The sequence below is a fragment of the Prunus persica genome, chromosome G2 (genome assembly GCF_000346465.2).
Source record: "Prunus persica cultivar Lovell chromosome G2, Prunus_persica_NCBIv2, whole genome shotgun sequence".
Classification (NCBI taxonomy): domain Eukaryota; kingdom Viridiplantae; phylum Streptophyta; class Magnoliopsida; order Rosales; family Rosaceae; genus Prunus; species Prunus persica.
In genome coordinates, this window is record NC_034010.1 from 14,195,946 (window position 1) to 14,211,988 (window position 16,043).

The 16,043-nt window shown below is 40.2% G+C and overlaps 1 protein-coding gene across 1 annotated transcript; it reads left to right on the forward strand.

Annotated features, from left to right (window-relative positions):
• On the forward strand, window positions 8,818–10,093 carry LOC109947351 (rust resistance kinase Lr10-like). The gene is made up of 2 exons (XM_020557296.1): window positions 8,818–8,878; window positions 9,371–10,093. The coding sequence occupies exons 1-2, from the start codon at window positions 8,818–8,820 to the stop codon at window positions 9,994–9,996; spliced, it is 687 nt and encodes a 228-aa protein (XP_020412885.1). The 3' UTR covers window positions 9,997–10,093.

Consider the following 16,043-nt stretch of genomic DNA (forward strand, 5'->3'; position numbering starts at 1 on the left):
CCCTTCGCACCTCTCAACTTCATTCAAATCTAGAACCGTCAAACTCCTGAGACGCATCAGTGGATGTGGTCTCGGTGGTGCTGCCGGGCGGATGACGCCGCCTGGCACTAACAGGCTGCGCCACTGATGACGCGGATGAGGCAGGCCCCTGGGACCTCGCAGGTGCAACTGCCAAGTGGTCCATTAGTGCCGGCGCAGTGGCAGCAGATGCTGGAGCAGTGGCAGCAGATGTCAGCTGAGTCGGGGGCGCCGTACTCTGCGTGGTCGTCACCGCCCTACGACGTGTAATCAGGTTTGACATCTGCACATTTTCATTAATACACATACAAATTAATAAAATATACGAATATTTGAAAACACATACAATTTCATTCACATTATTGACCTAGGGTTTGCGAGCTCGGAGTATCCGGGACTCCGATCCACGATCCGTCGAATCGTAGACGATCCAAGAAATACAAGGTACAACATACGTGAGTTTGAGTTCGATCCAACGGTCCGAACATAACAACCCCGGAAATCGCACAATAGGCAAAATCCATTCGAGGCACAAACGGTAACCAAATTCTAATCCGAAAACACCTATGCGCTCGTGACAACTACAGGAATGCACTAGGACCGAAATCGGGTTGCTACAGGAACCCACGCACCGCCCCACGCGCCGGCAGCGCGCGGGTGTCCAAAGCGATACCAATCGCCGGAAAATGCCTAAAACTAAGGGGCAAGGTTCCTATCCTAGGTTCAAAACATCAATTGGAGCCACTTTTGTTCTCGGACATACCCCGAAAATTGGCCGGAAGTGGCCGGAATTGAAAAGCAAAATCCGGCCGAAACTTAGGGTTTCAAATTAAGTGCCCTAGTGCAACAAATTCAGAAATCCTACCCAACCATCAGCTAAAGCATTAAAAATAGGATAGAAACCATACCTCAGGTGTCGGAATTGGTCGCCGGAGGAGGGAGAACACGGCGGAGCCGATTCGGTGAAAACTGAAGAAATCGCAGCGGCTGGCTTGACGGCGACGGCGGGGGAGCTCCGGGGTACCACCAACGTCGCGGGCGCGGTCCAAATCCACCGGGGTAGGAGGCTGAGCTGACGGCGGGGAGAGAGACGGCGGGGAGGAATTTCAGAAGTCTGGGGAAGAAGGAGGCCATCGCGTGGTTTCTGAAATTTTATTCGTTTTTGCACGACGAAGGAAAAGAAACGTCGCGCAAGAAGTTTTAAATGGCTATTGCGCGACGAATAAAAATTAAGTTCGTCGCGCAAAGTCATTGATCCGCCAAAATTTGGTAAAAGTGTCGTTTTTGCGCGACGAATAAAAGTGAGTGTTCGTTGCGTAATGTTGGCAGTCCGCCAAAATTTGGGATTTAGGGTTTAGCGGGCGAATTTTTATTCTTGCGCGACGCAAGAACCTATGTTTCGTCGCGCAATGATGGCGGCGCCAAAATTTGGGATTTAGGGTTTAGCGGGTGAATTTTTATTCTTGCGCGACGCAAGAACCTATGTTTCGTCGCGCAATGATGGCGGCGCCAAAATTTGGGATTTAGGGTTTAGCGGGCGAATTTTTATTCTTGCGCGACGCAAGAACCTATGTTTCGTCGCGCAATGATGGCGGCGCCAACATTTGGGATTTAGGGTTTAGCGGGCGAATTTTTATTCTTGCGCGACGCAAGAACCTATGTTTCGTCGCGCAATGATGGCGGCGCCAACATTTGGGATTTAGGGTTTAGCGGGCGAATTTTTATTCTTGCGCAACGCAAGAACCTATGTTTCGTCGCGCAATGTTGCGGATAGCCTGAATTTGGTACTAGGGTTTGCGCGACGCTTACAAGAGCGTCGCGCAAAACCTCGCAAAAAAAATGACATGATGTCTGTCCAATGAGACAGGGCTGGCTGAGATTGCGCGACGTACTACTAGCGTCGCGCAAACGCTCAAAAATGTCAAACTGAATGATATTGCGCGACGACGGGGAAAGGTTTCGTCGCACAATACCTCGCAAGAAAATTTCCGCTAAGTGTCCAGGGAGGAAGACAGGCAAATGTGAAATGTGAAATATTGGCTGATATGGCGCGACGAAGGGAACTGATGCGTCGCGCAAGACCTCGCAAAAAAATTTCCACTAAGTGTCCAAGGAAGGACAGAGTAAAATGTCAAAGTTATGGCTGGTATGGCGCGACGAACTGACTTGTATTCGTCGCGCAAACCCTTTACCCTAAACCCTAAACCCTAAACCCTAAACCGCAGAAACCCTCAACCCGAAACTAGTTTTCATGATCCAACCGGCAAACTTGTTTTTTTACACTTCGAGATCGTATATGCCAAAAATCGACAAAAACAAACTTTAAGAGATCGAGTAACATGACGAAACTTATCGACGGTTGTAAATGAAAAGTCATGATTTAACGGTTATTTTAGCTCTGATTTGTATAATTTTTTGCAGCTACTTTTCTTTACCCTATTTGAATACAATTAGTGAATTTGATCTTCAATTTCAGATGTTTACACTAGGGTGATATGACATAAGGTGATGTTATATTTAATGAACGTATAAGTAAACTATTTATTGTTTGTGAATATATGGTTGATATGGCAAACGGATTCTACAAAAGTAGTTTCAGCAATCCAGCCGTCAAACTCGTTTATTTGTACTTCGAGATCTTACACCCCAAAAATCGAAAAAATAAAACATTCAGAGATCAAGTAACGGGACAAAACTTGTGAACGGTTATCGCGCAAAACTGATGATTTAACGGTTATTTTAACTCTGATTTTGATGAATTTTTACACCTACACTCCATGACCCTATATGAATACAATACTCCAACTCGATCGTCAATTTCAAATATATATGTGTATATGTAATATATGTTATAAAATGATATATATTTGCGCGACGAACATAGTTTTATCGTCGCGCAAACTTTTGCGCGTGACGGAAGACACTTTGTCGCGCAATGTTTTAACTTCACGCGACTAGTGTATTTTGGGACGCGCAAACTTTGCACGACGAGGGTTTCTTCGTCGCGCAAAAATAGCACGACGAGTTCCACTTCGTCGCGCAAGGGTTTTCTGTTTTGCAAAATGTTTATTGTCAATAGTTTTCAAACTCTATATAAAAATGTTTATTGATCAATGTTTTATAACAAATTTTGTATCATTTTCATTTTATAACAAATGTTTATAACTAAATTTATTTGAATAAAGTGTCAGTTTTCCACATATATAAGGTTTGGATATTTGTACTATATATATTCAAACATTTGTATTACACAAAGTCTGTACAGTAACATAATAAAATTACATCAAATTTAATTATTCATCATCTGAACTATAATAACTTTCGTTATCGTCGCTAGCATCACTTTCGGTCTCCCAATCCTCCTCCTCCTCGTCTACTATAATTACATCATCTTCGCTGCTCATGCCCACTGCAACATCAAATCTTGGAAGATCCCCGAGGTCAATTGTAATTGACTGAATCGGTATTTCGATTGAAGACACTCCTTGGATTTGAAACGGTTCTTGTATAACATGTGTATCTCGAAGTGTTTCCGCATCATTTTCCATTGATGATTCTAAACGTTGGTCAGCTACATTGTCGACGTCGTTGTCAGTTAGGTCTAGTTCTGGTATAGCATACACGTTCCTATGATCCATCTTCTGAACAACTTTCCAACTGCTGCCGGCTTTAGGGTCATCTAGATACACAATTTGTGTTGTCATGTTCGCCAAAATGTAAGGGTCGTCATCATACCAAGTTCTGTTAATGTTCACAGATAGTAAGCCATGGTCGATTTTAACACTTCCCGGCCTATTTGGGTTGCTATCAAACCATCGACACTTAAACATGATCACTTGGTATCGATCTTTGTAAAGCAATTGAACAACATTTGTGAGTTTGCCATAGAAATCAATGTTCGTACTTTCGCCTCCACCTGGGACATGGACACCGCTGTTTTGCGTACACAACTTGTCATCTCGTGCAGCCCCCAAAAATTTAACGCCGTTAATATAACAACCCGAAAACAATTCAGCGCGAATCGGGCCGAAGGCCAAGTTATATAACTCATCACTGTAAGTGGGGGAATTCGATGATTTCAACTTATTCACCTAATATAATAGCAAATCATTCACATGTTAGTCTGATAAAATTAAATACTACAATTTATATTTGTCAAATACAAAACACTTATAACTTACAGATTCCAAAAACCATTGTGGAAATAATTCACGTTGTTTCTGGGCAACTAAATGTGATGGATATTCTCGCTTCATCATCTCTTCATGCTCATCTAAGTATGCCATTATCTCATCACAATTGTTCAGTACGAACCAATGCGCTACTTCCATGTCATTTCTAGAAAACGACTCCCCTCGTCCAGGATCTCCAAAGGGCCGTGCGCTTTGGGCAAAAACAGAAAGTTTTTCCTTTCTCATACCTCCGTCGTTATTACGCTGAGGACGATTGAAAGCCGTCTCCACATCTTTTAAATACATTCCACAGAAAGTAAGCGACTCATATTGAACCCAAGCCTCTATAATTGATCCTTCGGGCTTCGCCCTGTTGCGTACACTTTTTTTCAACTCTCCGAGAAGCCTGTCAAAATAAAAAGATATGATACAAATTAGCAAGCCTGTGATAATGATGCATACACAAACGAAAATGATTATATACCTTTCTATTGGATACATCCAGCGATAGTTGACAGGACCAGCAAGCAATGCCTCTTCTGGCAAGTGAACCATCACGTGCATCATACTTGTGAAGAAAGCTGGAGGAAATATCATCTCAAACTTGTATAGGACTTGGACAATGTCATGGCGCAACTGAAACATGTCCGTCCTTCGCAATGTTTTTGCCGTCAGTTGGGAAAAAAATCTGGATAACAAGATGATTGGCTTCACCACATCTTCCGGCAGTAGGTGTGTCGAATACCCACAGGAAGTAGGCGTTGCATAAACACATGGCAGTCATGGCTCTTAAGTCCAGTAAATTTACCCCCATCGACATTCACGCAACGTGCGAAATTAGAAGCATACCCATCGGGAAATTTGACAGACGATACAAACTTTAGAAACTCTTTTTTGTCATTCGGTTTCATAGAGAAGAATGCAAGATCCCTTCTAGCTTTATCACTGTCCCTATTCATCCATAAACCCCTTCGTATGCCCATTCTTTCCAAATCAAGATGAGCTTTGATCGTATCCTTCGTCTTTCCCTCGATATCTAGAATCGTGCCCACCAATGTGTCGAATACATTTTTCTCAACATGCATCACATCTAGATTGTGCCTCAATTTCAGTTTCGACCAATATGGGAGCTCAAAAAACATAGGCTTGTGCGTCCAGTTCAAATGTGTAGAAGGTCTGGTCCGACTAACTGTTTTCCCGAACGGAGCAAAATCCAAACGGTTCAGCTGTTCCAAGATCTCATCACCGGACCATTCTCTAGGTCTGAGGCGACGCTCTGTGTTCCCGTCGAACTCTTTATCTTTTTCTCGCCACTCGTGGTCCCATGGCAACCATCTCCGATGACCAAGGTAACAAACTTTTCCCGCGTGCCAACCAGAAGTTACATCTTCCTTGCATACAGGACATGCCATATAACCCTTTGTGCTCCACCCAGAAACCATTGCATATGCTGGAAAATCATTCACAGTCCACATAACTGCTGCTCGCAAAGTGAACATCCTCCCAGTTGATTTATCGTACGTGCGAACACCGTTTGTCCATAAATCCTTCAGCTCATCAACCAGAGGCCTTAAGTACACATCAATTGACCTGCCAGGATCCTCAGTTATCAAAACAGTCATCATCATGTATTCTTTTTTCATGCATTTCCAAGGCGGCAAATTATATGGGAATGCGAAAATCGGCCAAGTGCTGTGGTGTTGGTTTAGAACCCCATACGGATTGAATCCGTCAGTGGCAAGTCCCAATCTAACATTTCGGGGATCAGCAGCAAACTCGGGGAACGTTCGATCGAACTCTTTCCATGCCTCCCCATCTGCAGGATGCCGCATCACATCATCGTCTACCCGTTTTTCCTTATGCCATCTCATGTCTGTGGCAGTATGCGTCGACATATACAATCGCTGCAACCTAGGTTTAAGGGGCAGATAACGCATGACTTTTTGTGGTATCTTAGTCGTTCTATTCTGGGATGTCCTTTTGAACCTCGACTCATTACATATAGGGCATGTATCCAACGTTTCATGCTCTTTGTAGAATAACATGCAATTGTTTTTGCAAGCGTGGATTTTTTCATAACCCAATCCAAGACCGTGCAACACCTTCTGTGCATGTTTATGATCTTTCGGCAAACAATTGTCCGTCGGAAGCATTCTCTTGAAAACCCCCAAAAAGTAATCGAAACACAAGTTCGACATACGATACTTTATTTTTCCGTGCATTAGCTCCACAATGGCAGTGAGAACGGAAAAGCTCTCGCACCCCGGGTATAACTCTTGGTTGGCATTTTTTAACAGTTTTTCATACTGTTCAAACTCCACACTGTCTATTGCTGTAGGCACGTCATCTTCCCCTTCCTGATTGATGTTGGTCGATGCGAATGGAAAAGCATCCTGTATAATACCCATGACTTGATCATTAGGATCCCCAATAGGTTCAACATTGTCCACTCTTGGGGCATTTGAAGACGAAGCATGGTCTACTTGTTCGCCGTGAAGATTCCAAATGCTATATGTTTCAATCATTCCATTCCTTACTAAATGAAATCCAACATTTTCAATTGTCTCCCACAATGTGTTGTTACACCTCCTACAAGGGCAACGGATTCTAGTTGCACCCGGATTGTGTCTACGTGCAAACTCAATAAAATCCTCGATTCCATCCAAGTATTCGTCTGCGCATCTATTCGGGTTTTGTATCCACCTTCTGCTCATAATTCCTGAAACCACAATCACGACACAACAATCACAACAACTTCATACGAAGTTATAATGTCACCTTATGCCTCCGGTAAGGGCCCTATCCCATTCGGGAATGCATAGTCCTGTCACGTAACCTACGGCTACATGAGATTAGATTTCGACGTGGATTAATTTCGGCAGCATCTCGACACAGTTCTTGAAGTGGGCATAGGTATAAATACCTACGTACCACCCGAAGAACGTACCGAGATGACACCGAAATCTCCACAATCGAAACCTAATCCTGTAGCCGAAGATTATGTGACAACACTATGCATTACCAAACTGTCCAAATAATGGGACAATTCAAGAATTAATTGGACCGCAGTCATGCCTTACGCATCCATGCACGAAATCCAACTAATCTCGAACGGGAAACTACGTGTTACTAAACATAAAAATAAAAGTACGAAGTTAATTTCAATTAACTTCGTACATCACAAATACATTGTGCTACGTCACGCACAATTTCACAACATTATACACATAAAACTTGACAAAAAAATTACAAACTTAACAAACAAACTTTTACAATAACATACCTTCTCAATCGTTCTCCACTAATCACAGATATTTCTAACGATAACAAAATTAATAGCGTTAGTACGAATTTACATTAATACATTTAAACTAATGACAAAAAATACATACCCAATTAACGTACTGAATTCACAGCAGAGCAGTGGCAGGAGGAGTGAGAGAGAGGAGAGAGAGGCAGAATGCAATTTCTGCATTCATCCTCTGCAATGGCAGATACTAATATGAAGAAGAAGGACTTTGCGCGACGAACAGTTAAATTCGTCGCGCAAACTGCCGTCGCAAAAGGACACTTTTCCGTCGCACAAAACAACATTTCCGTCGCGCAAATACGTGCCGACATCTGTTTTTTTGCGCGACGAACAACACTATTCGTCGCACAAACATTCGTCGCACAAATTATATTTTTCGTCACACATGGTTTACATTTCGTCGCGCAAAATGCTGATTTCGTCGCGCCAAATATTAATTTCGTCGCGCAAGAACTCACCGGCATTCAACTTTTTGCGACGAAGAAAATCCGTCGCGCAAAAAAATTTTATCCGCCCTTCATTTTGGCGCCAAAAAAAAGTATCCCTCGTTTTCTTACGCGACGGTACAATTTTTCGTCGCGCTAAGTTGTCTTTTGAGACGACAACTTTCGTCGCGCAAATGTTTTACCCGCGAAAAAAAAAGGGGCCACTTTTCTGTCCATCTTTACGCGACGAATCTTTCATTCGTCGCGCAATATTGGCATGCGCGACGAGTTTTGTCGTCGCGCAAGATTTTGGCGCCAACAAAAAAAACCGGGTTTTTTTCTATTTCCTTTGCGCGACGAAATTAACATAGGTCGCGCATACACTTTTTGCGCGACGATTCTTTTTGTCCCGCTAGTTTTCTGTCGTTTTCGTCGCAATAGTGTTGTTTGCGCGACGAAAACCTCTTCGTCGCGCAAACTTTCGTCGCGCAAATACTAAATCGTACTAGTGTATCTCTTTATCTTATTCTCTTTCAATTGCTACTCTTCTCTCTCTTTCTCTCTCTGTTATAAAAAATTACATAGGATGCATTATTTAGATACGGCTTTGATTTGAATGGTACTGATTTTTTTTTTAATTATAAATTGGAAAGGAGGGCATCAAGGTATGTTATAGAAAGGGAAAGCAAAGGTAGCACTTCAAATGGCAAAGAGAGGCGGCTCGACTAGGAAGGAATAGGAAATCTTCAAGGATGGCTTCTTTGTTGGCAGAACGAAGGGCTAAATAGCAGTGAGACAACCTTGGCATGCTGCAGGTACTCGAAGATGGTTTTCATTCTTTTTTTTTTTCATTCTTTTTTGTTTTAGGACAAGCGATAATCTAAACTACAAAATGACGATTTCTCTTACGGACAGTATCAAGGTTCTATTGGAATTCGAATCTGAGACTACTGGTTTGTAAGTCAAGGCCATTTTCTACTAGGTTAGACCGTCAATTTAAAAACAATTGAAAATAGAAACTGGAAGCTGAAAAATGAAAATGAATTGGTTATCAAACGTGCCCAAGTATATTAATTTCACACTAATGGAGTGTCCCACATTAACGGAATATATCAATTTCACAAATATTCTGACTGTGTCACTCTCTTTTACAGGTGCAAAAACGAAATCAGTGATTACAGTTGAGTCACCTAAGTGGTCTTCCGATTTGTTTTATGTGTAGAAAACGTTGGCCATATATATATTCAGATAGGGTTTTCTGTGTAGGTGCATTCCTGGGTTCCTTTGTACTCATCCTACTAGTCATCACAGCGTATCGTGTCTATAGCTATGACAAAAATGAAAAGGAGAACCGATTGAAAATTGAAAGATTTTTAGAGGAGTACAGAGCGCTCAAGCCAAGCATTGTTTCCTTGGTTGGGATAAGTTGCAAGATATTGCTCTAGGCGTAGCCCAAGGAATTGAATATCTTCACCAAGGATGTGATCAACGAATCCTTCATTTTGATATCAAACCACATAACGTTTTGCTAGACTACAACTTCACTCCAAAACTTTCAGATTTTGGTTTGGCTAAGTTGTGTTCCAAGGACGAAAGTATTGTGTCAATGACTACAGCTAGGGGAACCATGGGCTACATTGCACCTGAAGTGTTCTCCAGGAACTTCGGAAAGGTGTCTTATAAGTCAGATGTCTATAGTTTTGGAATGTTATTGCTTGAGATTATACGAGGTAAAAAAAATTTTGGCGCAACCATGGAGAACACAAACCAAGATTACTACCCAGATGCGGTCTATAATCTTCTAGAAGAAGGAGAAGACCCACGAATCCATTTTGGAGAAGAAGGAGATGATGAAATTCCAATGAAACTCGCAATTGTTGGGCTCTGGTGCATCCAATGGAACCCGGTTGATCGTCCTTCCATGAATGCAGTGGTTCAAATGTTGGAAGGAGGAGAAAAGTTAATAAAACCTCCTAATCCTTTTGCGTCCACAGGTTCTACAAGAAGCTTTGCAACTGGGCCATCAAGAAATTTAAATCTAGAGTTAGAAACAATTGTTGAGTTAGAATAATAAGTAGGATCATGTACTAAATTACACCATTTTCCCACATGCAATTATAGAAACACTCCTTACCAATGTAAGCTTTTAGTTATTGTAAAAATTGAATTGAGTGCTCAAAATGAAAATATTTCATTCACGGACCATTGCAATAACGAACTCAAATTTTTGTAATATATTAATGATGGAAAATCGTAGTTCCCCGAAATTACACTTGTTTTTCCTCAAAATTACACTAGTTGAAAATTATAATTTTCTCAAATTTTTATTGTAGGTCGTTGTGCTTATATTATCATTTTTGGTCTAAGTCTATGATTCGAAATGTGGAAGGTAAGTTTGGACACCAAGGGAGATGTGAAATTGGAACAAGGAAAATTTTCAAGGGTTTGAATGCATGAGCAACCATCACTTTCCAAGAAGTGGAATAGTCAGTTGATCTGCCAAATTAAATTATATACGGCATTTTCTTTTGGGACTAAGGACATTGATCTTTCAATAATTCCTTTATATAAATCATGGATAATGCTTTCTTGTCAAATTGTAAAGATACAATAGATCGGCGAACGGGGATAATATTATTAGTAGCTCATCTAGAGACTCTCGTAATATATAGGGAACTTGTTTATTTATAAATAATGAGGAGCTAGTTTTCAACGTATATGATTGAATAGATGGGTAATTTATTTTATTTTATTTTTTTTTAGAGAATAGCGATAGGAAGTGTAACTAGTACAAGAATTAAGCAATGTCGTTGGGGATTAGATGAGTTTCTCTCCACATACGGACTCGGTCTTTGGTCTAACTAAATAGCTTTACCCACTCAACCTCAAGCAGGTGTAGGAACCTAATTAAGGGTGGATCCACATATAGGCTGGAGTGGGCTCCAACCTAGTGCAAGATTTAAAGTTACTAGACTTTGGTTCAAATTTTACAAAGTTGTCCCTACTCACACAAATATTAGCCTACCCCTCTTTGCCACATGTTGTCTCTTGCGATCGCTTTTAGTTTTTTAATCTAATTAACCAACCAAATTTTGTTTCTCTTGCCTTTATTTATTTATTTATTTTCCTTCTTTATGTATACAACTTATTTTCTCTTCTGCTTCGTTCTCTTCGGCTATTTGTGTGAATCACCGCTTCTCAACCTCTATCTCTCTCTTCATCTCACTGCTCCTTCTCTCACTGACTCTGACAGGACCTGACCTGGATTCCCCCTTAGAACCCTGTGACGAACCCTACTTCCCATCCAACATCTACCCAATACTGGATCCACTTTACTAAAAGTTGTAACACCCCGACTCCAAATTTAATCCCTTATTTAATTATTTAAGGGAAATTACAAATTTACCCTTGAGATAGGGGTATTTTGGTTATTTTCTTACCCGGAGAGAGTTTGGGGCAGTGACTAGTATTTTTGGATAGGTCGTACTGAGACGAGTTCATAAACATGTGGTGGGCTCGAATCGGAGTTGTAACGAGAGAGATATGGTCAAAAGAAGCCCAGTGGCACAATCGTAATTATAAAACCTCGTATGTTGAAATTTAATAGTCATAATTTATATTTTGAATTTATCGTTTTCCTTGCTTAAGGCATGAATTGATTTGTTAATTAGCATGCTTGGTAGTTGAGAATTATTGGAAGGCCGAAGACCATTTATGTGAATTGCATGAAATTATTTTGTGCATGCTGCCAGTTGTAGATATTAAATGCGTTTTTATACAGGTTTAAATTTTGGGAAATGTCCAATTTATAGGGGAGACTCTGCTGAATTTTCGGCAGAAAGTCTCGGCCTTTAGTAAGTGGGCCCGACATCAGGGTGATGTCGGGAATTCCACAGGATTCGCCTCGGGTTTTGGGAAATTCGGGGCGGGTCCTTTCAAAAAGTCATGTAGCCCTAATTTAAACGGATAAACTGTTCGACTTCTACCAAAATTTCGGCAAAGTCTCCTCTATAATTAGAACAACTCTCAAATTTCAATACCTGCAAACAAGTACATAAATAACCCCGATTTTCAGCGTGCACAAGGTAATAGCACACAACAACTAAATTTAAGGAAATGGGCCTCACGCCCTCTACCCAAACTCAAACGAGCGACCAGAGCAACTAAAGATTTAAGTTTACAACCTGAGAAAGAATAAAGATAGAGAGTGATAGAGAACATTCCTATAGAGCGGACAATGATGATGCCTCGAGATGGTGGTCTCGGCCTTGAACATCTAGAACCTGGGGGGCGCAAAGCATAAAATATAAGTGGACGAAAAAAAAGTGTTTAACATAATTTATATGCAACATAAATAACTCATCTGTTTCAGAAAATAATGCCAAGCAACAAAATCATTTGTATGCATACATATATACAAACTAACACTTGAAAAATAGTCTAATTAATATACTTATAACAAAATATATAATAAAGAAATCCATTTAATTAATACTTCTCACCTTTTTGGAAAACCCAAACTTAATCATTTAGTCTTTATTGTAATACCATATAATCGAAACTTCCAAAATAATCTCATTAATGTAAAATATAAACATCAAAATCCAAAATATCATTTTTCTCCCGCAACCATACCCTTTCTTAGGCGTATGCTTGCAAACATAAAATGTCAAATAATTTGCAAATACCCAATCTCAAATCCCAACCTCATTTCAAAAATAAATACATGTGCAGAGCAATCTCAATGCACATGGTTAGAAAACTCAACATGGAAACAAGTTCACAAATGTACCCACACAAATACCCATATATTTATTTATTTATATATAACAAAATCGACTTTAAAACCAAGATATCCCATAATCCCGATATAACATATAACACAAACTCAAACTAGACCTTTTTGTCTTCCCAGACCACTCTCTTCCAAAACGCATGTCCGTAGGCACAACGAGCAAGGAAGGATCCTCACCAATAAATAAGAATAAAAGTGTATATATATATATATATAAGTATACATATAGGTATGACCACTACCAAACTTGTACCGGGCAAACAATCCAACTGGGGGATTGTTTGACTAGACCACATGGAAGAATCCTCAATAACCATGTGGCTAGGAAATGAGCTGTTTAATCGGGGGACTGGGCTCAAAAACATGCACAGCAGAATTCTCACAACTTGTGCAGCTGAACTAAGTCCTACGCATGCAGACTACCCGACCAAGGACCTACGAAACACCTCATCAAGGGTACCCAGGTTCCGACATATCCAAGTATCTAAGTGTCAGAGAGGTACATAGGGTGGTGCTATCAACACTCCAATATAACATATTCCACATCCCAACTCATATACCAAAACCATATCCCAAATTCCAAATATTCCAATGTACCCAATCCCTTATACATAGACATCTGGCCAATAATAGCGTCCATAACTCAATACCCATGATATATACGTAATATAGATATCAAACTCTCAAAAGCATAAATTCCATAACCCAAAATATTCATAAACTCCAAATATCAAAATAAACTACAATAATTCCATAAAATACTATAATCCACAAAATAAACAATATTATAATTTCATAAACTCGACAATCAAAATAATTCAAATTATATAAATATGCAAGACAATCCACAAAATACTTTCATAATCAAACCCCATATCACCCAATCCATATACTTTAACAATAACTATAATAACAATAAAAATCCCTAGAAAACTGATGTAGTACAGCCTAAAGGTGTTAGATTAAGCATTTAAACAATAGAACATAGAAGAATATAAGAGATCGAGGAGTAGAAATATAGATTGAAAAGACAAGATAAAGAGCAGAAACAATAGAACAAACAAGAATATCGGAGATTGAGGAGAAGAAATATAAATCGAAGGGACGAAATCAAAGAGTTCTAGGAAAAGGTTTACTCAACATTCAAATCTGAATTTTAAAGAACTACATGGGGATATTTATAGCAAACTAAAACCTAGACATAATAGGATAAAAATTCCTTGCTTAAATAGAAATCGTATCCCAAATAAAATAGGAAACTTAAAACTAGAAATCTGAAAACCTGGAAAAGTAGAAATCCTACTAGAATTTGGAAAACTAGAGAATCTAGGAAACTAATAAATTTAGGTCCTACGCATCCTGCATCATTCTCTTCCCGCAAAAAAAACTCGACTCTGACTAATAAAAAAACCACAAAAGGTAAATTAATGACGACAACACTAACTGCAAGTATGAATAATAGGGGACAAGGGTCAGCAACCATCGATGTCCGTATCATAGACACCTTCGAGAGGCTCCACAATCTCACAATCTCACAAAGCTCACTAGAGGGAGTGTTGATAGTTAAAGTTCGATGTGGACAACGAGAGGCAATATGTCCTTTGGCATGGCAATGGAAACATTCAATTCGAGCATTAGTAGAAACAGGCGGCCCTTTGTTTGGTGGTGGTGCAGGCGAGTTAGATGGCCCTGAAAAAACTGTTTGCATACCCGTAATGGGAAGAGTTTGGTTGGCGATTGCAAGTTGACCAAAATATTCTGAATGTTGTGGTGACAAATATGTTTCAGCTTCCAAGGTAGTCAGATGTAAGTCAATCGCACAATCGAACGGCGATTGCTTTGCCTAATTCTAGCATCATTGATTCGGAGAATTCGGGACTTCGATTCTCGATCCATGAGTTCCTACACGATCCTAGAGGTACAGAGAACAATATAATTGAAATTGGGACCTATCGAATGGTCTGAACCTACCGAACCCGGATATCACATAATAGGCGCAATATCCATTTGATAGTCAAACGACAACCAATTTCAAATCCGAGCATATCGTCATGCTCGGGACAACATGAGGAGTGTTTTAAAACATAATGGGCCGACACCCAGTAAGCCACTAGCTGTCACTCGCTGCAGGCACTGCGTGGGTGTCTTGAGAAAATTCTGGTGACCATAAAACTCTAAATTGCCGGTCAAAACCCATACCATTAGAATCATACTACCTAGAGGAACACTTTTTGTTCTTGGACTGTGGCAAAAAACTGGCCAAAAATAGGAAAATCGCGGCCAAACCTATGAGGGTTTTGACTGAAACTTCCCGGCCTCGCAACAGCGGCGACAACCACCAGTGGTGTCACGTAATCTAGGGGAAATTATGAAGGAGAGGAGAGCTACCAGTTCCAAGTAATGGCGTGGCCTGAGGTGGCCGAAATCGTCGCCGGTGACTATGGCAGCAATAGGGCGATTTTGATGTTGTTCCAGTCGCAAATCGCCGGGTTCTACTGAGTTGGGTAGAGGACGAAGAGATTGAGATTTTGGGACCAGTATTGCCTGACACAGACGCCGAAGTTGGGAGAAATCACCAGCCAAAGTGGCTGGCCTATAGCACGCTAGATATTTTGTATTTAAAATTACTAATATGCCCTTTTCAATTTTCAAGTATTTTCTCCTTCGTTAAAACTCGAAATTGAGCGTGCCGCCTATCTACGGACTCGTATCGTCGAGATCTATGCAACGATGTAACTCAATTCCCTAAAACCTTTTGGATCAAAAAGTGGCCAAAGTGCCCCTACCCCTCAAGGACAAAATTATAAATTCACAAATAGATAAATTTAATGAAACGATTAAATTGGGTCGGGGGTGTTACAGAATCTCTCAACTACCTCTCTCCCGACCCTACGATTACTCTCTCTCTCTCTCTCTCTCTCTCTCTCTCTCTCTCTCTCTCTTACACACACACACACACAGAGAGGGAAGATGAGGCAGAGTGAGGAAATGCTTCTCGCAATAATAACATTTAGGTTCTAGTTGTTAAATTTTAATGGTAATCATTAGGTTTTTAAGATTTAGCGTTTGGTTGTTAAATTTTTGGGATTTTTTCTTATGCTATTTGAAAAAAGAGAACTTGCTTCTCTGCTTAAGGTTCCACTCAAAACATCAGGATGAGGTTCTCTGCTTCTCAAGTTAGGATAGGGGAGAGAGAAGGAGAAAGGGTTTGTTTAAGATTATTTGTTTTTGTTTATAAATGTTTTTAAATATTTTAAAAAAGACTTTATTTTTTGGTTTTTAAATATTTTAAAAGATGTTATGATTTTTTTTTTTTTTTTTTT

Coding starts and splice junctions, on each gene's coding strand:
- LOC109947351 (XM_020557296.1), top strand. CDS start 8,818: ATGACGATTTCTCTTACGGACAGTATCAAGGTTCTATTGGAATTCGAA. Junction 8,879..9,370: donor ATTCGAATCTGAGACTACTG/GTTTGTAAGTCA, acceptor ATATTGCTCTAG/GCGTAGCCCAAGGAATTGAA.